This window comes from Protomyctophum bolini, assembly GCF_963924005.1.
Source record: "Protomyctophum bolini genome assembly, chromosome: 20".
Classification (NCBI taxonomy): domain Eukaryota; kingdom Metazoa; phylum Chordata; class Actinopteri; order Myctophiformes; family Myctophidae; genus Protomyctophum; species Protomyctophum bolini.
In genome coordinates, this window is record NC_137881.1 from 23,874,801 (window position 1) to 23,901,083 (window position 26,283).

The following is a 26,283-nucleotide window of genomic DNA, read 5'->3' on the forward strand; positions in this document are numbered from 1 at the left end:
ACACACACACACACACACACACACACACACACACACACAGACTTGCAGACTCATAGACAGACAGACTTGAGAAAGTGAGGAACTTGAACAAGGCCAAGGAGAAAGAAAAAGTTAAAACGTATCTGAATTCAGAGTCCTTCTCCTGTTGTCTGGTTTTGTCTGTTCGTTCTCCTTCAGCAGTGTGATCAAACCGGACATCAGGTTTGGAAGGAGCTACGCAGTAGTTTAATTATAACCCTGCAGTTGACGATCGTTTAACTTTAAAGCTGGCATCCCATTATGGGTGAAAGTCTTCTAAAACTTTAAAAACTTTCAAAAAAGACAAATATTGCCCTCTCCCCACACAAAAGAGCAAGAAATGGCAGATCTGGAGAATGTCGTGCCACAACAAAATAGGCTTGTGGTGCGTTAACACGGGCATGATGAAACGATCTAATCTGCCCGTGTGAACGCAACATATTGGTGCGTTCACACTTCACACGGGCAGATGAAACGATGCAAAGACGCGTTGTGAGTTCATTTGGAGCAGCTATATGCATCATTGCGTTTTTGCATCATCACGTCGCTGGCTTCCATTGACAATGAATAGTAGACTGCATCGTTTAATTTTGAGCCAGCCAGTTTTTGACTGCAGTGTTCATGAGGCCTGTATCCTGTACGTTTGATGGTTTATATGTATGTGTTTATTTGTAAAGTATAGGACATTGGACAGATAATAAATATAATTTAATATCTCAACTGACACTTTTGGACACTGAACTTTCTCAGCAACCTGCAGTAGCTAAAGTATGGGCACTACGGGTCTTGCGCTGCCGCCATCTTGGAGTGATGCCGCATCTAGTGGTGATCCAAAAAATGACAGAGCTTCGTCTCTTGTTCGATAATCTCTTTGGTGTGGTGGTGGAACTCAAAGCCTTAATTGGAAACAAATGGAGAAAGGGGACCCCCTGCTTTTCTCCCTCTTTAATTGACTTAATGGTTGAGCACTGCAGTCGGCTTGGCGTGGCTGGCTGGCCCCTGCCAGTTCAATTGAAGTTCAATGTGCCTCGCTTACATGTTGTTATACCCGCAAAGCTAACATTATACGCATATATGTGTTATTGGCAGACAATAGGTGGCTTTGAATTGACGCATGAATGCGTTATTGGCAGCAAAAAGCTCATGTTTCCCTCATTTCCCTATATGTGTAGGCATCTTTGTGATTGGCTTTTGGCAGACGGGGTTCCCCATGCACACCGCCAGGCAGCTAGCCCACCCTATCCTAAAACACAGGGACACCCTTCCCCTCCCTCCCCCCACCACAGCCAACCCCACCCCCTGCTGCTATCTGATTGATAAGCCCTGTGGCGTGTGGTGTGGTGGCTGCCTGTGCTGTGCTCTCCACCGCACCGACCGCCCGCCTGCCTTGCCTTCCACAAACACCCCACTCTCTCTGGGCTCTCTCTCTCTCTCTCTCTCTCTCTCTCTCTCTCTCTCTCTCTCTCTCTCTCTCCGCATCACACACCTGTCACGGATTGGACCTGAGCTGCTGCACGTCGACCACACACACACAGGCAGGTAAGCACCGTCCGTCTGTTGAATCTCTAATTTATACTGAGCTTCGTCCTACATTTTCTGAAATACTCCTCTAGCCCTGTGCTGAGGCTGACTGGGACTGGGATGTTGGTACCATAGGAGAGATGACAGGCAAACGTGGCTCAAAATGACAATTCTTCTATATTCTCTAATTGTGTAGACTTTGTGTAAATTAAGAATTGCAGACTTTTAACAATAATTTAACTATTTAACTAAGTAAAATGAGTTTAATGTTACGCTCTCAAGAGTTAAAGATCTATAATTAAGGGTTTATTTGGTTACCAACTCTCCATCATTTAGCTCCATGGGGACCACCTGGAACCCCCTCAAGGACCACTGGTAGTCCCCGGACCACTGGTTGAGAACCACTGGTGTAAAAAAACAAAACGTTCCAGTTCTTTCTAGAGACCTGATGTATTTACTTTGCCCCGTCCCCCCCAAAAAAACAAAAGTACTCTGCCAGCTCTGCATTTAGCAAATAGAAGAGGGGACAATGAGTGGAACATTGTTGAGCCCCACCGTGCTTTAGAAAACACATGACTGTGGCTTTACTTGACTGACCGCATGCATGCATGCATGCTCATTGCATACAGCCTTGTCTGTTGCCAGTGGCGGAAAACGTACTCACATTTGTTACATACTCACATTTGTTAAAAGTATATGCAATGTATAGGAATACTCTGTTACAAGAAGAAGCCCAGTAATCAAAAATGTCTTGAGTAAAAGTACAAAAGTGTTGGTATCAAAATGTACTTAAAGTACCAAAAGTATAAAGTAGGCCTACTCATTATGCAGAATGTTTTAAAATGCATAAAATGAATGAAAAAATCATTGGAAAATAGCAGATACAAGCTCACAGGTAGAAGGTACTGGGTTCTCTCCTCCGCGTCATCAGTGCCCAATGCCCATACCCTAGGTGGGGTTGGCAAAAAGGTATTTTTGTATGGAGTTTGCATGTTCTCCCCGTGTCCCCTATAGGGTATAGATACCCTCACAAAAACATGCAGTAATCCTGGTCTCTAAACTGCCTCCCCATGGCCTGATGGAGGGCAAAGGATCTGGTTGGAAGGAATAACGCATTCCTTCCACGGGCTATACGTGACAATACGTCCTATACCGGGAAAAAAGAAGCGGCTTAGACTCCTCATAGAAGGAACCATGCGCTGCTCCCTAGGTTGACCAATGTTAGATCAGTTTCCTATGTCCAGCTTTTAGTGTATGTTCACAAACATTGTCCTACATAAACATTAAATTCCCATTGACAATGAATGGACAATTTTACATCATAGTGTCTGATGATGTCATAGTGTACGTCATGATGATGTACGATGATAAGAGCGCCCCTCACTTCAAAGGGGTGAGATTTTTATAGTATATTTTGTTGATTACTTTTGGTGCAGTAATGGTCTTTTTCTTTTTGAGGTAAAGCTCATCAAAGGTCACTTAAGTCTTAAGTGACCTTTGATAAGCTTCACTTCACTGTCACTTGATGAGCTTCACTTCACTGTCACTTCACTGTCATCTGGGGATGACAGGGACATGATGTGGGGAACCGACCCACAGGTTGAGAACCTGCACTGAAACGTGTCCCAGTAAGCGTTGGGTTGATGTTATCTTGGGTGGAGTGTGTTGTCTATGTTGTCTATATATGGGTGCACATCCACACCCACATTTGGGCTGTGACGTTTGCAGGCTCTCACTCTCCCTTCCTCTGCATGAGTCTAAGGAAAGGCCTCTATACTGCCTCCCACTGGTCAGCCGGGGCGCCTGATGGAGGGGAAAGGAACGGTTCAGAATAATGTGTTCCTTCCTACCGGGGGAAACTCCCCCCAGAAGCGGCTTGCTCACTCCTCAGTCCTCATACATTGTAGAAAGCATAATAATAATGCATTTTATTTATATAGCGCTTTACATTCTCACGAATTTCAAAGTGCTTACAGAGTTAAAAGCATGACAAAAAAATGTGTGGTACCCAGCCTAGCTAAACTATAAGGGTCAGGTTAAAAAAGCAAGAGGACAAAATGTCACGGGAATGCTTTGGTAAAAAGGTAGTTTTCTTTTTTTTTAAAGCATCACTGTGGCGCTCTCAGGTGCAGGGGAAGAGAGTTCCAGAGCCATGGGGCTGTGTGGCAGAACTTAAGGCCTGGTCGCCCAGTGCGGAGATTGCTGTGAGGGATGGGGAGAAGGTGGGTGTTGGAAGAGCCGAGGCTTCGGGTGGATTTAGGCTGGGGCAATGAGTTCTTTAAGGTAGGGCGGGCATTGCCGTAAATGCACTGGTGAGTGAGAAGTAAAATCTTGTATTCAGTCCTGAAGGCGATGGGGAGCCAGTGGAGAGAATAGAGGGTGGGTGTTATGGTCATATTTCCACACTAGCTAGCTGCGCTGTTTTGAATGTATTGGACTATTGGAGCCTCTGGAGGCTCTTGATATAGGGATCCCGATGAGCAGTGCGTTGCAGTAATCCAGTGCATGAGCTACAGAAGCATGCATGAGCTCAATTCGGGGCTCTCTCCAGGTTGGCAGAGGGAGAGTAGCGCCCAGGATTACAGTTTATAGGCAATTGGCACCGGATGAAAAAATGGGTTACAACAATCGTGGGATAAATAATAAAATCACACTATGTCTATGACACTATATATGTCTATTTGCTCAGACACTATAATAGTGTCATCATATAGTGACTATGATGTCTGAAGCCTGTCCTGGGGGGATATCCGGACATAAAAACAAATCCATTCTTCATGTATTGATTGCATATTAGGGCCTAAATTGGAACAAGGACTTTTTTTTGGTAGCCTACTATCCCTTTTGGAATAAGTGTTTGACTGGACTCTGTTGCTGTTTTTGAGGGGCTATAGGTTTAATGTTTGTCTTTAATTCAATGTTTGTTTAATAAACGCCATTGACAATGAAGGGAAAACTTACGTCATTTTGTAACTCATTACGTCATATTGTCTCTTTATTGTTAATGGCATATTTCATGTTTTTGTTGCCACCGTTTGTTTTACATCGCCATTACATCACCTATTCAACATGAGCTAGACTTTAATATAGTAGCGCCCCTCACTATTAGACATACATTTTTACATTCATGTCTAATAATCTATTCAATCAATGAATCAATTTAATATGCAATCAATCAATCAATCAAGTAAGTATAGGCTATAGCTCTTATTTCTGCAAGTGTGGCATTTAAAAAATAAAAATAAAAGGCTATAGGCTAGGGCGGCTAGTTTTTTTCAGGGCTGAATGATAGTATAATAATTAAGAGAAAGTTGTGGCCTCGTGCATGTTGTCTGTCTAGCTCTACTAGTGCTCGCACGCGGTCCACCGCACTCCTCCAGACACGCACGCACGCAAGCACACACACACACACACACACACACACACACACACACACACACACACACGTCACACACACACACACACACACACACACACACACACACACGGTACAGAGAAAGAGAGGAGGAACAGCGCATGCGTTCTCGTCTTGCTTGCATCCTCTCTCTCTCTCTCTCTCTCTCTCTCTCATTGAGACTCCTGTAGGTTTGTGGGAGGAGAGGAGGTTGGGACTGGGGGGAGTCATTCAGTCAGTTCAGTGCAATCAACACAAGGAGCAACACAGAGTAGGCCTACTCTAGACCAGAGAAGAAACCATGTCCTCCTCCTTATCCTCCTCTCTCAAGTCTCTGCTGCTTCGCGAACTATAACGGTCCAAAAAGGATGAGATGAGATGGCCACCTCGGTAAGTCGGAGCCCAGGGGTCACTCGCCACACACCACCTGGCAACAAGACGGACAACTCGCTACATTCTAGAACCGGCGGTTATAGAAAGAAGCGAGTGTTCGTCTTCTTGCATGCATTACGCGCAAAGAGCGCACGCATGCACGCACGCATTACCTACCTACCTATTACCTACATGCATGCAGAGAATCGCTTCTTGCAAAAAGCGCACGCTAGACTCTCTCTCTCTCTGTGTGTGTGTGTGTGTGTGTGTGTGTGTCGTTACTCGTTTTGCACGTTTCGCTTCTCAAGCAGTGCCAGGCTGCGTGTGTGCATGTGAGAGGCTGAGACGTGGTGTTTGTTCGGTGGAGGGGAGGGGAGGGAAGGGGGCTTGGTTTCCATAGTTATTAATGCCTCTTATTTTAATATTTATTTGTTCCAATCGGTGACATAACATTATTATTTGTGTGTGACGGCGAGTCCCCTGAAAACGTGTGGTTGTTGTGGCTTGCATATTGTGGATTGGATTGGGATTATGATCCAATTCCAAACGGTGTTAATTTTGACAGCAAAATCTGATTTAGTCACAATATTTAGTTTTAGTCTTATAGTCTTTAGTCTTATAGTCACCTAACATTGCTTTCTTAGTCTAGTCTTTTAGTCAACATAAAATTATAAGACTGTTTTCCAAAGCGAGTAGCCTAGCCTATTCATTTCGATGTGTCATGTAATGTTCTCATCTTTACTTTTTTTTGAGTGGTGCTAGCCACTCCTATTACGTGACTTTGTGTGTACGATATGTCTGTGTGTATGAGCACGGATGAGTCATTACTGCTGGATGGTACTGTTGAGGGCAACACACACACACACACACACACACACACACACACACACACACACACACACACACACAGAGGCCAGGGAGGAGGTTGGTACAGTACAGCAGTGCTGTACTGCTGTACTGTACCGCCCTCCTCCCTGGCAACACTGCCTGGCACCACTCCCTGGCACCACTCACTTCAGATGGGTCTGATTTTTTTTAAGCCTTAACACAAAAAAAGTGTCTTACTTGCTCACAATGCCAAGTTTTTTTGTGTGTGTGTCAGAAAGAATGCTTAGAATGGAGTGGTTATTGTGCATGGAAAAGACGCAATACGTTTTGCGTATATTATTTTCTTCTCAAGTGAGTCAGTCGGTTTTCTTCTGGTGCACAATGCGAGTTATTGTCAATAAATGTGTCTATTTCTTTGGGTTTGGCGGGGTGTGCCTAGTTAGTAGAAGCCGGTAGACTTCATGTTATGTTTGGAGAGGAGATGAGATGGTCTCCGTTTGGAACCTCACCCTCTACTCCGCTATGAGCTCAGAGAAGTGGTTTGTGTCAGGATATCCCTGCATAGGTCGAGCCCTCCAACAGCAGTGGAGAAAGAAGTAAAGAGCTATGCAGTACAGATGATAGAATTTGGAGTTGAAAATAAACATTTTGGAGCGGAGTGAAACAACCGCTTAAATAGTCTTTAATACACTTATTAAAGTCAGCTTGTGGCCAGTCAACCCCCGTCCGCATGCGCAGTACTGCTAACGTGAGATTGCATTGGGAAAACATGGTACTGGCTGACTTCATAAGCTTTGTATAAATCTTCTAATATTGAACTTTATTATTAAACGTTACCTCCTCCACACACACAGGGAGCTGTGCAGGTGAAACTGGAGCTTGGCCATCGCGCCCAGGTCCGGAAGAAAGCCACGGCGGAGGGATTTACGCACGACTGGATGGTGTTTGTCCGCGGGCCCGAGCAGAGCAACATCCAGCACTTTGTGGAGAAGGTGGTGTTCCACCTGCACGAGAGCTTCCCCAAACCAAAAAGAGGTAGGAGGCCTTTTTATTATTTTATTATCACACCTGTGCTTTATTATCACACCTGTGCGGGGCTCATCGGCCATGATCGTGTGGCCGTGGATCAGGAGGTAGAGCAGGTTGTCCAATGATCCGTGGGTCGGCGGTTCGAATCCCGGCTCCTCCTGTCCTCATGTCGAGGTGTCATTAGACGCTGAACCCTACATTGCTTCCAATGAGTCGGTCGGTGCTTCGCATGCTAGCTTGACACCATTGGTGTGTGAATGTGGGAAGTGAGGGTCGACTGTTCGCCGCTTCACCTCCCCATGAATGAACGAACCATTGTAAAGCGCTTTCATTCTTTTTTTGTCAAATTTAAAATAATATAACCAGAATCAGAGCTAGCCTCGAAAAGAGCTAGCCCTGAATGACCATAACAGGCCTGTAACTCTTGAGATCACAACTCGGTTGTGGAAAGTCCTTGTGCAGTGGTCAACATCTGTGGAGAATGTCTGAAGAGTGAAAACTGACTGAAAAGGTGGACTGACTAATGGCAGGTGTGGGGAATTCTGCAGTTGTAGGCTGGAGTTGCCATGGCAATCTCAGGCAGAGGCTGGAAATGTGGGGATCCGACCAGAGCCTTTTGTGGCAGTTCTGGACAACCGCGTATCCGATCGACTCAAGGCCTGGAACTGCACTCCGTGATGTGGAAGTTGGAATGCCTGTGTCGCAATTTAAGTCGGTGGGGTGAACGGCTTTTGACACACAGAGGCGTGGTGCATTTATAGTAAGATTTGGCATTTTATAGCAGATGCACGAGCTTGCATCTGCAAGCGAGCTTGTAGATCCGCTATCTTTGAATAGCCAACACATGGATAAAGTGGTTATGGTGATAGTGATGCTACGTTAACTACTATTGCTGGGGACCCCCTGGAACCCCCCCAAGGACCCCTACTTTGAGCAGCACTGCTCCAGACTTGGTAAACTGGCCCTGAGTTGTCTCTGCACTTGGACTGCTTTCTTTCTGTCTACGTACACCAAATCTCTCATTTGGTTCCTCCTATTATATCAGTTGTTTTGCCGGTGGGACCCCTGGAACTCCCTATAGGACTCCCCCGACCCCACCTTGAGAACATATTGCCACAATCCATCTTAGACTCCTGAGACATGCTTGATTCAAGATCCATTCATATGCTATATTGTGGTTATTGTCGATGGTGATCACACATCACTCTGATCACTCAACATCACGGATCATTCTAATGTTATCTCATCGTTTTCTTCATGCAAGTGGCTTTGATTATGTTGGATATCTTTGCTGTCGGGAGGAAGCCACCTATCTCAATTATTTTTTAATAAATCAAACAATCTTTATGTGTGTTGTGTGTTGGTTAAAAAAATATTGAACCAATGAAACGTAGTAAAAAGCATTTTTGTATTTTAGTTACAGTGGGCAAATATAATGTATTGAGGCATATTTGTCTTATTAGCCAGGGATAGTTTTAATGATGTGCTAGATATTTGGGTTTTTGATCGATTGATTGAATACTTTATTAGTCGGAAATGTGAACGGCAAGTGGCACAGACAGTAAGACATTAATTAAAAGCTAAAAAGGATAACACAAAAAAAGTACTGGGGACTTGTTTCCATTGTGTTACATGTATTAAATTCATCAGGTTACTAGGACGTGAAGAACGAGGCAGAATTAAACGAGCAATGTATTCGGCCGCAGACCCTCATCTCAAAATATGTTTTTCCAGGGACAGACCCCCCTAGAAGCAAATATTTGACTTAAAAACATTTGCTGTGAAAGAATATATATTAAAAGATTTACACACGTTTTCACTTTATAAAAATAGTGACACAGATGCGTTCCAGGTCCTAATGGGTTAACACACCGACGTGTAGCCTTAGACTGTTAAATCCTGCATGCTGATCTTTGGGTGTACAAATCTAACTGAATTGACCCAGTTTGGTTATATTTGTAGATTTTGTACACACTTGTAACACATCTACCCTATTCACCTTTTTCCTGGGCTGTGTGTGCTCCAGTTCCTGTTGATTTCATTGGATATCATTGGTCATCTGACCAGTTTCATTGGCTTTCATTGGATCAAATCGACAGGAACTGGAGCACACACAGCCCAGGAAAAAGGTGAATAGGCTGAACATTTTGGTGGGAAAAAGCTTGTAGCTTGCTTATTTTCAGAGAATACATTTGGTATAGAGGGGGGGGGGAAGTGGGACCAAAACAGCAGATCTACAAGATAGTGTCTCTGTCGAGTGGGAACCTCATATGTCCAAAAACCTTTATTGTCAAGATTCAAATTCAAAAGCATTTATTGTCAAAAGCATCAGATTGATGCTTTTGTGTGACACTGTAGTATGATCGAGTAGGATGTTGATTTATGAAAAAACACCAACAACTATGGAGATAAGAGGTTTCTGCCCGACAGCAACGATATATACGTTTGTAGCAATAGTTTTCACTGTGTGTACCTTCTTGCTGTTGTGTACGATTAAGAAACGGATGAGAGTAATGCTCAATGTGGGCCCCTGTGGTCTTATAACAAGCGACTTTGGGGCTGCTTGTTCTGTAAAGTTGCTTATAAATATTGGGCTTAGTAGTAGTTGTTAAATTGGGCTTGTTTTGAATGTGTAGTTGTTTATTTTGTGCTTGTTTCTAAAGAGTACGTTGCTTATTTGGGCTTGTTTCGAAAGTGTACGTTGCTTATTTGGGCTTGTTTCGAAGGTGTACGTTGCTATTTGGGTTGTTTCTGAAGTGTAGAACTTTGCTTATTTGGGCTTGTTTCAAAAGTGTAGTTGTTTATTTGGGATTGTTTCAAAAGTGTAGTTGCTTATTTGGGCTTGTTTCTAAAGTTTTGTTGCTTATTTGGGCTTGTTTCTAAAGTGTAGTTGCTTATTTGGGCTTGTTTCTAAAGTGTACGTAGTTGCTTATTTGGGCTTGTTTCTAAAGTGTAGTAGCTCATTTAGGCTTGTCTCTAAAGTGTAGTTGCTTATTTAGGCTAGCTTGTTTCTAAATTATAGTTTCTTTTTGGGCTTGTTTCTAAAGTGTAGAACTTTGCTTATTTGGACTTGCTTCTTAATGTTGCTTAAAGGTTGCGGAAGAAATTTCTCTATGGACAATAACATTGGGTCATCTTAGAATTCTCTTATATAAGAATTGTGGTAAAAGAAATCTAACTGTCTAAGCGATATTGTGGGGGAGGGATCTCTCTATTGTTTACGATAGTAACGATACAAAGTCTGTTTCTGGCAAAAATGTAACTAATTCGGTGGCAGTAACATTAGCGTTTTCTCGCCGTCAGTTGATTCTTCATATTCCATACTACATATCCAATTCAGAAGGGGGAAATAAAAATGCAACCCGGATGTGTAAATTACGTGAAAACCTCTGCGCTCTAGTTGCTTGTTTTCCTAGCCTTGGTAGCTTATATTTCTCTCTCACAAAATCTGGCAACACAGAGAGAGAGAGGTATGGTGGAGAACGTCTGGCGGCAAAGGAAGGGATCAATTAAAATATTTTTGCTGGTTTTTGGAACTCGGGACCCCCTCCTGCTCTCGGCAGCGTTTGAGCTTTCTTTGGCGTGACAAGCTCTGGGAAGTGTGCCAAGGGTCTGTGCCTCTCTCTCTCTCTCTGCCGGAGGGGGGGGGACCCTGTCCTATTGTAATTACACGGGATTCGGATTGCAGGAGGGAGGAACATTCAGAGGCGTCTTTTTTTATATTGAGAACAGTTGTAAGATCATGCCGCCCTGTCTGTTTTTGTCCGCGCTCAGTCTCTCTCTCTCTCTCTCTCTCTCTCTCTCTCTCTCTCTCTCTCTCTCTCTCTCTCTCTCTCTCTCTCTCTCACACACACACAATGCATCAAGTTTGTAGATCGGCTGTTTCCAAATGGCCAAAATCTATAGGGCTGAAGTGGTTCAGACTAGTTATGTTAGACTAGTACAGAATATCTGACCAAAAATATATTTATTTTAAATGGAAATCGTATTCGTACATCAACACAACATGTATTTTTCCTCAAAAGAAGCAATTCAAGGGTTTGCCCCCCCCCTCCCATCATTTGATTGAAGCGTGCACAATTTGTAAGGCAAACATGTAGGAGAATCACGATGGTGTGAATACTAGCCATCGTTTGTATTCAACACCTCTTGAATCTTTGCTGGTGCGTGCGTGTGTGCGTGCGTACGTGCATACTCGCTTGTAGATCATTTCGTCGACTAAAACATCTGCAGATTTAGTCGACGAAAATATTATGACAATTAGTCGACTGAAAGTAGACTAACACTAAAACATTTCAGATGACCTAAATGTGACTACAACTAAATGACATTTCATGCAAAATACTAACACAATATCCTGTCAAAATCAACACTGCTTAAAAGTGAGCAGTGAATTCTTCCAACATGTGAAAGTGATCTTTTTCTTTGCCCTGTGTGTGTGTGTGTGGGGGGGGGGACACCTGAACAGAGCCGAAAATGTGCACGTATAGTTTGCAAAGGTATACATTTATCAACCTGACCGCAGCGCAGCACTCCCTGATTTATGAAAATGCCCCGGAATTGACGGACTACTTCAAACGTTTTTTTTTTCTTCTTCTTCTTTGACGAGTAGATGCGAAAAAGCTGTGGCGTGCACGCCGTGATATGGAAAGCCTGTATGAGCGAGTGCACGACGAGACATGACCGCGGCACATGGAGGACGATCTCGCGCCAGATTCGTTTTCTACCATGCCTCTGAGCAGTTCATAAATCAAACACACACCCCCCCTCCTCCCCCCTCGGTTCTACTACCTCGTCTGGTATGGACCCTACAAAGAGCGTAAGCCATTAAGACGTCTTCTAAAAAAGGGGCCTTTGATGACAAGGTGGACCGAATAGGCGAATACGTTTTGGCTTTTTTTGCGCTCGTGCACACATACACATACACATACACATACACAAATGAATAGTGTGATAGTGAAGTATAAAGTACAATATTTGCCTCTGGGATGTAGTGTATTCACAAGCATCAAAAGTAGCAGATCTTCAAGCTCGAAATACGGCTCAAAGCGACACGTTTTTGAGCTCATGGATCTGCTACTTTTGATGCTTCCGTGTGACGTGGCGGTGGTAGTATGTAGGGGCGTTTAATTTTACGAAAAAACACACGTTAAAATAGTGAGCGGTTGTTTCACATAGGACTAGCACACACACACGATCTTTTACTCCGGTAAAAATATCGAGTACTTTTTCCACCACTGCCCCCCCCAGTCAGTGTTGATAAATGTGACGTGGAGTTAACCCCGCGCTCGCTCACTACATGGCCTGCAGCGCAGCAGGAGGATACTTAGCGTTCAGTAAATCTCGGGAGATGACACATGCCATGGAGATCCCTCCAGATCCCCTTATGAAGTGCGTGTGACTTATGTGTTTTTACATGGTGACAAATTGCCGGCCCTAAGTACTTCCTGTGAGCTATTAGGGCCATCAAAGGATCCCCCCCCCCCCTCCCTGGTTTGGAGGGGATTCTAGTTGAAACATACCCCCAAGTAAGAATATAGATTATGGCACAGAAGAAAGGGAAAGAAATTGCATATTTTTGAGGCACAATGAGCTTCGGGAGAATGTTTAGACTAAAGTCAAAAGGGTTCTCTCGTATCAAAGGCCTCTTTTCCAACGGGGCTGAAGCGTTACTTTTTTGCAGATGTGATATAAACGATGGCAAAAGCAAGCGGAAAATCGTCATTTAAAGAAAGAAAAACAAAGGGGAAAGTGTGTTCTGCCATTGGCCATTGGATTTCCCCCGTGAAATGGACGCTGGTCAAGCAAACCACATTCAAAGAGTCTGGTTGCATAGCCTGTGTGTCGTTTACACCACAGGTCCATTTGGTTTTCATTTGTACACTCTAGTGTAGAGTTAAAGAATCACTGACAACCTTACGGTGTGGTGCTGTGGGTCTCATATACACAGGCTTGTGTTTGAGGGATAACAATCCTGGATGAGCGCTCTCGCCATGCTACAGCTGGCTAGACCTCCCCCCGCTCTCTCTCTCTCTCTCTCTCTCTCTCTCTCTCTTTTCAATCCTCTCTCTCTCACATACGGACACACGCACGCACACACTCACTCGAAACTATCCATTAATTGCATGCAGGGGTGCACATGTATATCCGGACGGAAGTCTCTCAGGGTCGCTACCTACCGAGGAAGGATACGTGCAGGGCAGGCACTCTCTTCATGTTCTGCTTATTCCAAAGAACTTATCTCCTTCCTTCCTTCCTTCCTTCCTTCCTTCCTTCCTTCCTTCCTTCCTTCCTTCCTTCCTTCCTTCCTTCCTTCCTTCCTTCCTTCACTCGTAGTCTTTCTCTCCGGCCACATCATGTGATTTGTGTGATATTTCTCACTTCTCAACCAGTGGTTCCAGGTGGGCCCCTGCTAAATGATGGTGATAGTGGTAACCAAATGGACCCTTATGATTTTTTTTACTCTTGAGAGCGTAACACGAAACCAAATGGACCCGTACGGGTCCATACTTTTTCCACCTACAGTATGTTGAATTCTACCACCCCACCACATTCCAAAAAATGCTACCAGAGAGCATCAAATCTCGCACCACCCGTCTCAGTAACAGTTTCTACCCCCAGGCAGTCAGGCTGCTGAACAGCTGACCTTTAACTGTATTGCACTGTTTTGTCACTTCACTTGCACTTTTTTCTGTTTTCTTTGGTCTTTTTCTTGCACTATAGATGTTTGTTTATGTCCTGTGTATGTAAGACTGAGAGTGCTCTGAGCAAAATAAATTTCATTGTATTTATACTCTGTATCTATACACATGACAAATAAACCTGAACCTGAACATACTGTATCTTTTTAAAGGAAAGAGCCCATTTGCAGTTTATAAAGCATCTTGTATGAATGGCTGGAGCTCAAATCTTTCATATTCTATTGCAAACCCAAGGTCGATGGTAATGTTTTTGCCTCTGTGAAAGCCTACCCTACCCATATTGAGGTTTTTGGCAGTGCTGAAATTTAGGGTTCATGTCAAAACCGAGCTTTAGTCTAATATGCATGGCCTTGGCTGTTGTTAGCATTTCTCAATATTGGTGTTGCTGTCAATTACAGACGGGAAAATAGATTTTGTCTCTTTTCCGGGTGGAAACCAAAACTGTCCAAAACTGTTAACCTTTCAGGATTCAAAAGGGGTTAGAATATGGGTTAGAATATGGAGACTATAGTCCGACAGCCAACAGGCTTTTTTGTTCAAAGTGGGACATTTGGTATGTAATTTTTTATTAATTGGCCTAAAATATTGTCTATTCATGAATCCACCTGCTGACCGGCTGTCATCATTGGGCAATTTATTTTATAGTGGGTTATGTGACCATATACATGTCCAAATGTTCCCATTTGGACAACGGCTATGGCCATTTTTAGCCCAAGGAGTGTTTTTTTGTGCAAAACTAATGCTTGGAATGGATTCAGAAATGAACCCCCCCCCCCCCTAGTTTGTCCAATTACTTGGCTAGAATTTGTGGTATGGCTTATGAGGCTTATAGCTATCATGCTAATGACTGTTTTGAAGGGAGGGGGAAGTGGAGACGGTGAGAACCGACCGCAAATATAATCGGGGGAACTCCTTTTTGAGTGAGCGATGAATGCATAGTAAAATCCACTGTTTACGTATACTGTAGGGCCTTTCACGCACACATGCACACACACAGACACACACATGCACACACACCAAGCACGTCAAAACTGGATAATTATGTGAGCTACCACGGCAATGAACTGTAACGTACAGTACCACACACCGCTCTCTGCCCACACACACAGAGAGAGAGAGAGAGAGAGAGAGAGAGTGAGAAAGACTTTTTTCGACTTAACAACTAATTCATTCATTTTTTTTTAAATATATTTTTTATCCCACGATTTTGTAACCCATTTTTCACCCCTGTGTCAATTATCTAATGTGATCCTGGGCTCTACACACCCTCCGCCAACCTGGGTAGAGCAACGGACTTAACTCATGCTTCCTTCATGCCTGAGTGTCCAAGTTGCTCCTTTACACCTGACAGGGGGGAGTTTCCCTGGTTGGACGTAGCGCGCGGAACTTCTTTATTCTTGAAATTGTTTACATTCTTCTTTTTTTTCTTTTTTTAGAGCAATTTATAATTTACAAAAGTCTCATAATTTACAGAAAAAAGCACACCTTCTTAAAAAGCTCCAATTCATCCATTTTTTTTCATGAAATTTGTATTCAAACAAAACTCTTGCTTTGACTAAAGTGTTTTTCGTACAAAACTAATGCTTGGAATGGATTCAGAATCATGAATAACCCCTAGTTTGTCACAGCGCTGAGGAAGGTCCACTAGGCCGAAATGTCTGCTCGTCAGAGGTAAATAAATCATGTGAAAAGCACACATATCTTTTTCTTTCTTTGTTTATTGGTTTTTTCAGAGAAGCATTAAATACTGGAGTTGAAAAACAAGAAATGGTGGCATTAACAGCTTCTCTTAATAAACCCCACAAGTATAATGTAGAATAAATACATTGAATTTTCAGAAAACAAAACAAATAAACCTTAAATACAGGATTCAATCATTTAGAATTTTTTTCCCCTTATATAGATAGGATATATAAGATCATAAAAAACCTTGAACGATTACTATTGCAATTTTCTTTTGGGTCAACTCTTAGATGAAAACTAACATTGGGAACAGTCGATGTTTGGGAAGCACAAACGTATGGGGCACATAATTGACAAGTGTGTTGGGATTGGTGTGGGGTAATTGATCACAGCACCTGCCAATTGTGTGCTGCATAAATTGGTGCTTCCCAAAGGACGTTTTGATGTTCAGTCCGGGCCCCTCGCTGGAGAGAAGGTCGTCCAAGGGCAGCTCATGGAAAATTGGAGATATTTGACTAAATACACACTTTTTGCCAGAACTTTCAAATGGATATGAAACTAGTCTCCAACCCTAAATGAAATACATTTCAGCCATTTGAAAATAGCAGATCTACAAGCTCAGAGTGCATCGCATCAAAATAACTTGAAATGGGACGTTCTGCACAATGAGTGCTTTTACTTTTGGTACTGTTAAGTAGGCTACATTTTGATCCCAATACTTTTGCACATTTACTCAAGTGCATTTTGAATTCCCAGACTTTGACTTGTAACAGTTTCTACATTTCAGTAGTGATACTTTTACTTAAAATAAATGTGTGAGTACTTTTTCCACCACTTGAGTGTATCTCCGTGACACATTTTGAAGAGGTGATAAAAAATAAATCACAGCCTCGTTCGGGAGGACTCATTTGGAAGTTTATTGATTTCTGAGAAGAGACTCAAGAATCGATTAGATCTCGCCGGTCCGTGGCTGAACTGCTTTTTTTTTATCCCAAAGATGCTGACGCCAGGTGATCTGCTGACAGACACAGACAGGCAAGGTGACAGGCAGTGGTGGAAAAAGTACTCTCATTTCTTACTTAAGTAAAAGTATCAATACGGTCTGCAATATATAGAAATACTCTGTTACGAGTAAAAGTCCGGAATTCAAAATGTACTTCAGTAAAAGTACAAAACTATTGGTATCGAAATGTGCTTAAATAAAGTAACAAAAGCAGAAAGTACTCATTGTGGAGAATATGCCATTTCACACGTTTTCGTTTTGAAAATAGCAGATCTACAGATCTACTATCAGCTCACAATGTGTCACACTGTGAGCTTTTAGATTGGCTATTTTCAATTGGCCAAAATGTATACAGGGCTGAAGTGCGTACTGCATGTTTTGTAATAATAATCCAAATCTACAAACTAGTACAGCTAAAGTTTTCAAATAAATGTAGTGGAGTAAAAACCCTTGAGATGTAGTGGAGTAAGTACTGTAAAAGTAGCCCTACTGAAAATCTGAAATAATCAAGTACAAATACCTCAAAATTGTACTTAAGTACATTACTTAGTTACTTAACATCACTGGCGACAGCACTGTGACAGCACAGGTCAGGGAGAGTTGCGCACATCAGCTGTTTTCACCCTCTCGTTTCTTGAGACCTACAGTATTTTGTAAAGGAAAAAGAAAGGTGCTTATGTCGTGGCTTTCATTCATCCGTCTATCTGTGGGGCTAGACCAGACGTGTTACTTTGACACTGCTCAGCAGTACTCTGGACATTTTAAACACGTTAAAGCAACACACGCACACACAACTGACAACAATTTACAATTACAATTTAGGCATTTAGAAGATGCTCTTAACATGACAATGACATGACACATGACGATGACAAGAACAGTGTTGACCACTTAAATCACTTTAAAAAATGTTATCGTCTACTGAGTCTTATGTGAACAGTGAACACCCCAGACAGTTTTTAAGTTGCTCGATTCAGTATTTAGATATTTGATACTCATTTTAGCTGCCCCGCCCCCTTCCAATACAAACCCATTATAACTTCAAACTCCGTTTTAACCATGATAGATTCATTGAAATCACCCGACTTTTTTTACTGGTGACTGATGGGCTGTGGTTTTTTAATTACTATATTTGTTTGATTCTTTAGTCTCCAGGAGTCCTCATTATTTTCCAAAAACAATTATTATAAATAAATGAAAACAGTAAATGAAAAACCACAGCCCCCTCACATATTAGCAGATATATAACACCTTGTAGATCTGCTATATTTGAAAAATCTTGAACATTTGTGCAAATCTTTTAATATATATATTATTTCACAGCAAACGTTTTTAACTCAAATCTTTGCTTCTGGGGGGGGGGTCCCTGGAACAAAATATTTTGGGATGGGGGGGGTCTGCTTTCCTACTTTTCTCGCTGTGTAAGGCCTCGTTCCTCACCGCAGGGTCCCGGTACCACCAGGCAGGGGGGGCCAAAAAATGGACTCTTAATACGACGGGGTGTTGTGAGCTTGTAGATCAGCTATTTTCCACAATTCTAGTTAGTGAGTCAAACTAGATGTAATGTCTCTTTCTTCTCCTACATGCACCAAGTACCTGTCAGAATGTTGGTTCCTACCTAAACTACTGCTCTGAAACGGACACAGAGGCAGTTATAGCGGACCCCCGCAGATAATAATAACGCAGCTGGTAATTCATTAATTTAATCAATTTGGGCTTGTTTTTTTAACGTTCTGTTTTTGCAAATTCAGAAATATATTGAGAGAGACACAAGTACACTAGACACTACTTCCACCTCTGTGGCACACACAGAATATCTGCCAAGAACCCATTAGGTTATATTTTTACTAGGGCCCACACCCCCCCAACGTGCACGCGCGCACGCACACACTTCTTTAGGCGGCTGGAATGTCCTACAAAAGTACCATCCGGGCACATTGTTTTGATATGAAGGACAGGTTTTTGGCACAGCTGAGCTGAACGCTGAACGAGGAGACGACACCGTAAAAACCCAGAGTGTTCAATCTAAACCGGAGGGGTCCGTTTGGTAGGAATTCTGGAGTTAAACAAACACTCAGGACGTGTACAGTGTATAGGTATGCGTCACTTTCAGTTAGGTCTTGGCATCGCCGCATCGCTCCGCACCCGGGATTCTCAAGAGCAGCGGTATAAAGTACAATTTTGAATAAATAGCAGAAATAGCAGATCTACAAGTTTACAACACATCATGAAGTGACGTGTTGTAAGATTTTGTAGATCAACTATATCTGCTATCTAATTTAACATTTGTGGAGTTGGTCACCTGACCAAAAGCGGTTAACAAAACTGGTCGACATGTTCTGTTGCCCCAACAGGGGCAGAAACGGGCAGAAACAAGGCCACAACCACGCTATTTACACACACTACAACTCGCTTACAATTCGCAAACCTGGCAACACTTCTCCGTGTTCTCATAGGCCCTCCAGGCCCGCCCCCACAGCTACTTTTCACTCTCACAATCGGCCATCTTGCTTTTTACTTCGATGCGCGAGTGGACATTTAATGCAAATACATTAATTATAGCTCCAGCAAGCAAACACAAACACCTCAACTCCATCTCATTGTGAATAACAATTCCGAGGGGAAAAATAATTTTTGGAACGCCACTTTCACCCAGTATGAAGCTAAATGTGGAAGCCGTGTGTGTCACACCAACACTGGTGACCCAGAGAATCCTGTGCCGATTCTCAGGCATCTGGCCTGAGGCACTGCCTGCGAGTTGGCTCTGCGTGCGCTTTTTCCAACTCTCACTGATTTATCCAGCTCACACGTCAATCACAGTCAGCAGCTCTCAGCCTGCACACACACGCACGTCTGTCTTGCGCACACGCGCACACACACACACATACACACACACACACACACACACACACACACAGGAATGGCTATACGGCGGCGAGACAGCGCAGCACGTTATAATTTTCAGTTTCATTAAATAACTGTCTTTCTCAGCGTGCGCACGTGCGCACACAACATTATTCAAGTGAAATGCGTAACGCCAATATTGGGCTCATATAGGCTACCAATACACGACGAAATAACTGACAGGAGTGACGGTGCTGTGAGTAAACTGAGAACGCTTTCTGACAGAGAGAGAGAGAGAGAGAGAGAGAAAGACAGAAAGACGTGTTAGAGTAACGCGCGCGAGCGAGAGAGAGAGAACGTCAGAGAGAGAGAGAGAGAGAGAGAGAGAGAGGGAGGAGGGGGGGGGGGGGCAACAAGCTAACAGCATACGTTCGTTCTATGATCCATAAAACGACAGATCTGCCGTTTAAGGGCAGATCTGCGGCCGCGCAATGCTGTGTGTTTTCGTCTTTTTTCCTTTTTCCCTCCTGCTTCCACATGACTGCAGCCTCTGATAGCTACTGTGCTAAAGATGCTAAAGCAACACAAAAAACATCCACACGCAAAACAAACCAGGGACCAGGGTTGCCACATATCGTGGATGTGAGAGTGAAACAAGCAACCAGGTCTATAAAAATGTTAATAGGCCAGTTCAAAGTAGGTAAATCAAAAATGGTCCGGAAATTAGTCTTAAAATAATCAATTATAGTGTTGACTGTCAAACTTTGTTGTCTAATGTTGTTTCAGAGCAGTGGAACTCAAACATTTCCATGTCAAGGACTACCAATAGATAAACAAGTCCAAAGTAGCTTATAATGATCAGACTTGGCAACACTGTCTCTAGGTTGAACGTTCCTTTACAAGCTCACACATATGAAATATGTTTTTTTGAATCTTCAAACTGAGACATATTTTATGATAATACTGTTAGCACAGTCATCATACTCCAACAGCATACAAATGGAACCAAATGGACCCTGATTTTCCCAGAGAGCAAATGGTATCAAATGGGGGTCTGTGGCCTAATGCATTTCAAACTGGGGCTTCTTGGTATTATATTCTCTGCATATCTTATCAACTTGGGGTGAATATTTCACCACAATACTTTACTGAATATTTCACAAGAATATAACACAAGAGTCAAATGTACGGTCAAATGTAATCACAATATAGGCTACAGATGTAAATATTTATGACACAGTAAAATGTCAAAAAATAGTGCTATCCCCCCCCCCCCCCCACACACACACACACACACACACACGACAGGCAAGGCTGTTGTTTGCATCGTTAGCAGGCAGCAGCTACCTTGGCACTGCTCTCTGTGACTGTAGTTGTTTCACCATGTTTGCGTATTTATGAGAAATAAAAAACACTTTCTGTTATTATAATAATTTATAACCCATCCGTTACTACATGTGCAGGGCACACTACTGAGTTTAAAAACACAGCTGAAACATGAAGTGGAGTCTGTCAACTCTGTCAACGCAATTTCCTTCTTCCCATATTGCGCTGCAACGACACTAGGATTGAGCCCCCCGAAGGGGGGCGAAATTCTAGTTTTGTACATTTTTGGAAAGAGAAATATATGCCCTGTGCAATTAGTGATTACGAAGCCTAAAAGTCAAACAGAAATCATATAAAGTTCCAATGTTCAATGCAAAAAAAAAAAATCACAATTAAATCGTCAACCTAAATTTGTAATCGTGACAGCCCTAATGACATGCCACAGTTGCAACCTCTGGTAGTCGATCAGATGTTTTGTTTGTTTGCGTGTGTCCTGAAAGGAGGACTGCTGATTATTAGCAACGTTGTTGTGCGTTGATTTATTTTCGACCCGCTCACATTTGATACTTTTGTTCATTGAATTATCGAATGATTCGTCAACAACAAGCTTCTCAGGCCATCGTGTCACGGAAAGGGAAACCACGGAGCTGGTTTGAAAACGCAGGGGTAGTGTCTGTGGCGTGCCTGCGCGCAAAATGTTCGCTCACAACATGATACCAGCTCAAATGTATACAGTATAGATGGTGTGGTTATTGGAATGGTGCATTTGACCATAATGTTGTGGTTATTGGAAGACTGGTCCATTTATTAAACGGAGAACAAATGCAATCTCTCCCCTCTCTCCCTATTTCACCCGGTCTCTCATTTCACTCTTTTACTCTCACCCCCCCCCCCCCCCCCCCCCATGTCACTATCTCATAACACTCGCTCTCTTTCTGTCTCTCTGTCTCTCTCTCTCCACCTACTAAACTCCTGTCATTAACTACTGAATGCCCCCCCAGGGCACCAGAGTAAAATCAAAGGCTTGTGCAGGAATTTGCCAGTAATTGTTTTACGATTCCAGCAGAAATCATACCTACGTGTATGTGTGGGTCACAGAGCACAGAGGAGCCACTGCCATCAAACTGCAGGGCACGTTGTTCCTTTAGTTATTATAGTATAACTAAAACGAACAAAATAATGATTAAAACGAATCCTGCTAGTGCGTATTGTCGGAAAGTGCGCTTCGTTTGGGCGTGAGCTGAGGCGTGAAGACTCATTCGAATTCTGGTGCGGATCAAATAAGCACATTGTAAAAGAAAAAGCGGGAGTTTCGCCTTGCTTCAAAGCGCAGCAGAGGGCGAATCATCGCAGGTGTGAATGCAATGCAATCGCATCAAATATAGCGGATGAACCAAAGAATGTGCCATTGTTTGTGGGTTGAAGAAGTTGGTATTTGGCACATGAGGAGGAAGGAGAAGGCATGATTACGCAGGACATGGTCTAATGAAGAGATATAGAAGCCCTCGTCTCAATATGGCCAGTCGATAACACTCATCAAATGCTGAAGGTTACACCCAAAAACACTGCATTTTACAGGATATATACTATAGCGAGAGAATGGAGGCGATTGCACATTTGCACAAGAGTTTGCGCTCGTAGTAAAGTCCTGATGGCTCTGCTGATCTGGAGTCAGATTAAAGTGGTAGGTTTTTAGTGTGTAGACTGTGTAGACACACAGACACACACAGACACACACACACAGACACGCACACACCGCTGGTTCCTGAAAACAGGAACCAGGCCATAAATGGCTTTTCTCTCTCTCTCTCTCTCTCTCTCTCTCCCTCTGTCTGTCTCTCTCTCCTGGTTTTCTCAATGAAAGGGGGGAGGAGGAGGAAGCAGTTTATTGAAGCATGTTTTATAAGGGCTGTCTCTTGGCAAGGGCTACAACTCCGCCTCCACACACACACACACACACACACACACACACACACACACACACACACACACACACACACACACACACACAGCTCTGGTTTCATTAATGAGCCGAAGGTGAACTGTTTTTGTGTCGACCCGTACCCTTCGTCTACGCTCTTATTTGTCAGGCAGAAACAGTTTGTAAGATAATAAGCTTCTGCTGCTGTCCAACGATTAAATACTTTAATTGCGATTAATCACATGATTTGTATATAATCGCACAATTAATCGCAAATAAGTATGCGTTTTTTATCTGTTCAAAATGCACCTTAGAGAGGGATATTTTCCATGTATTTTATACTGTTAAAGGGCAATACCACTCATATTCTCTTAAAATATATATTTTTTGCACGATCCCAAACAGGAGCCCTTGGTTCCACAGCACCTCAAAGGCCCTTAATTCTTTTCAAAATTAGAGTGCCAGCAGATATGGGAGTTTTTTCTTTGAAAGGTCCCCCCTTCCGTTCCCCCCCAAAACCAGCAGGCATAATGTTCCATACCTCGCGATGGTCACGCTAAAGTCTCTCTAGAAGCATTAATATTCCAAACGATAGGCTTGTTGAAGTCAGAAATGAAGACGGAAGAATGCACATCTGGTCAAAACCAAGGAGATTAGGAGATACGAGGCATTCTTTCTGAGCCGTAAACAAGGAAGTGAACGGCAGCGCGCATGCGTAAAACGGCAAGAAGTATGGCTAGGAGAGGCCAACCAAAAAATAATAATCTGAATTTAAAAAATAATCAATCAATAAAAAAGCTCTAAGACGTGTGCACACGTCCAAGGGGACCTACGTACGGTTGGATTAGATATGACGTTTGTATACGTCCTACGGTCTGAATGTGTGAACAAACTCCACACTCACAACACAAGATGTATCTTCTTCCTGCTCCTTTTCTTTTCTGCTATGGAATATGTAAAAAAGAAAGTACAAAGTAAAATTAATATAATCATGTAAAACCATAACTGAAATGAAATAAATAAATATGAAATGAAATGAAACCATGAGGGAGTTCAACAAACCATGTTCAACCCATATTCGACTCAAATAAGGGATTAATTAAGTTAGCTCCTATTATGCTACTTATAGAGAGATGACTTCCGCACACCCGGTAGGTAATTTGGAGTAGGTGCGATGATGACGAGCTGAACCCAGCAAGTGGCAGTGTGCGGGTGTCTCTACTTTCCACGCTCCTATGCTACTAAAATGTGGAACGCCCTACCAACAGCCATTAAGACATATGAATCCCTTGACTCCTTCAAAACCTCTCTCAAAGAGCAACTATGGACAGCTGCAATTCGAAACTGGCCCCCGTAAATAAATTAAGTCTGAGTTCCCTAAACATATTTTGTTACAGGGTCCCCCCCAGAAGCAAAGATATGAGTTAAAAACATTCGCTGTGAAAGAGTATATATTCAAAGATTTGCGCTACATTTTCACAATTAAAAAAAAGCGCGGCACAGATTGTAGATCTGCTAATTTTCAATAGCTAAAGTATAAAATAATGGTTGGTTGGTTAAACACTAAAGTGACACAGATCCAGTTTCAGAGTTCCAGATCTTATACTGCATTAACCGTGACAGTCTGAGTCAGAGTAAAATGTACCACATTATCCATTGCCAAAGAGTGTGATGACGAAGGAGAATGATGGGAATAGTTTCTTTGTCGGCGGAGACACAACGTTTTCACAGGCGTTTTGTGAAATGTGACATTGAACAAACAAAGCCAGATTTACAGCTAAGTGGAGTGAGCGTGTTTATTATGCCTGACGGGAGGCCAAATACCTGACCACCATTCACCATCGACTACGCTCTACGGCCGTTGAGCTGATGGGAGCTGAAGGAAAAATATTCCCTCATTTGTGTCCAACCCTCAGGATCAATTATTATTATGCGTTGCTTGGCAGTAAGACCGCCGACATATTCCTCTGCAGAGAGAGAGAGAGAGAGAGAGACAGAGAGAGACTTGGTCTGGATCCAGATGGATCTCGACCAGACCACTTTTAGGGAAGTATAGCTGCTCTTACTGTAAATTGGTCGTAATGATGTTTTTCTAACACACTCATTTTTTGTAGCTAAAGCGTTAATTGACATTGACAGTTTCATTTTCGAGTACTCAAATGTTTAGATTTTATGGACACCCAAGTTAGGTGTGCATTAGTTAGGCCCATGGACCCCAATAAACACATTGACTGCCTGCATTGTTTCAGTCATGTGTCCATTCCAGTGCCGAAGGTATTTGTTATTAATTCTTTCTCTGCCGCTAGCTGTGAGCATAAAGGAAGTTAGCCTCTGCCACCATCCGCATTCACTTTGAGAGAAGGAGTTTGCCCGCCCCACCCCACGCCCAATACACACACTCAATAGGCTACACACAATTTAGTATTATTAGCACAAGCACATAGTGTTAGGTCTCGCCAGAAGCGTTTACATGTCGCGGTACAAAGTCACAAATTACATCCGAACTTTATATGGCTGAAGATCCACCATGGACAGCTCTGCTGCATTCCGATTTATGGAGATTATATATACACAGAGTATACGTTGGGGTCCCTATATACAGTATACAGACCTTGCAAATGGTACATACGGACATGACAGAACAATAATTAAGGGGGGAAAAATGCCTTAACCATTAGTTCACGGATAAGCAATCCTATCACTGGAGGACCGCATGGCATGAATTTTGCAACCACGACCAGCGACGCGACCGTAAATGAAGCTTGTTTTGATTAGAATCGGAATCTGGGATTAGAATCCGAGATAAAAGGGTTTTAAGATTAAGATCAGTCTGAAGTCAACGAGGTGGAAGATTCTTACTGACGATCTCAAACTGGTCCCCTGGAACACCCTCGCTTTGAGAATCGTGTGTGTGTGTGTAGCTCACAACGTGTTGCGAACTTGTAGATCTGCTATTTTGAGGGCAAACAAACATAAAATGTCTTGTCTTTTAGTTCTACTATCTCTTCTCCACTATAGTCCCTCCCTAACATTTTAGTCTAGTTTTTAATGTGTTGACCAAATTGTTAGTATATTGGGTCATATCATTTTAGTCATCGTGGCTTAGTTTTTATTTAGCTTCGTCAGTGAAAAAAGGTAGTCGACGGTCATCATAGCTTTAGTCGATGAAATCGTGTGCATGTGTGTGTGTGTGTGTGTGTGTGTGTGTGTGTGTGCGTGTGCGAGCATTGAGACACAGATGATCGGTCCCCTCTGGCAGCAAGTCTCCTAAACTTTGATGAGGTCGACCGCGGATTGTTAATCTTTGTGTGTCGCAGAGGGCTTTCCTTTCCCCCCTGGCGCGGCGCTTTGTGGCTCTATTGGTGCAGCGGGCTCCGGGCTGCACCGCGACCACATCAGGATATTGGCTCCATGTGTTGAGCCCTATGAGGAGCAGTGGTGGAAAGCAACTTAGTACATTTGCTTACTGTATGTACTGTACTACTGTTTAGACCGGAGGACGATTCTACGAATGTCTTCGAAATCCTGACCGTTTTCTGAAAGACCCAATGTTTCTACGTCGGTGGTTCTCAAACATTTTCATGTCAAGGACCGCCAAAAATATATGTAGGCCTAATTGGCCGCCGACCCCCATCTGAAAATA

General features: G+C 42.9%; 1 protein-coding gene across 1 annotated transcript in view; it reads left to right on the forward strand.

Moving 5' to 3' along the window:
- Window positions 1-5,184: 5,184 nt before the first annotated feature.
- Window positions 5,185-26,283, forward strand: part of mllt3 (MLLT3 super elongation complex subunit) — a 67,570-nt gene continuing 46,471 nt past the window's right edge. The window contains exons 1-2 of the mRNA XM_080792170.1: window positions 5,185-5,323; window positions 6,988-7,168. Coding sequence (XP_080648296.1) covers window positions 5,312-5,323; window positions 6,988-7,168 — 193 coding nt within the window. The 5' untranslated portion in view covers window positions 5,185-5,311. The remainder of the gene's footprint in view (window positions 5,324-6,987; window positions 7,169-26,283) is intronic.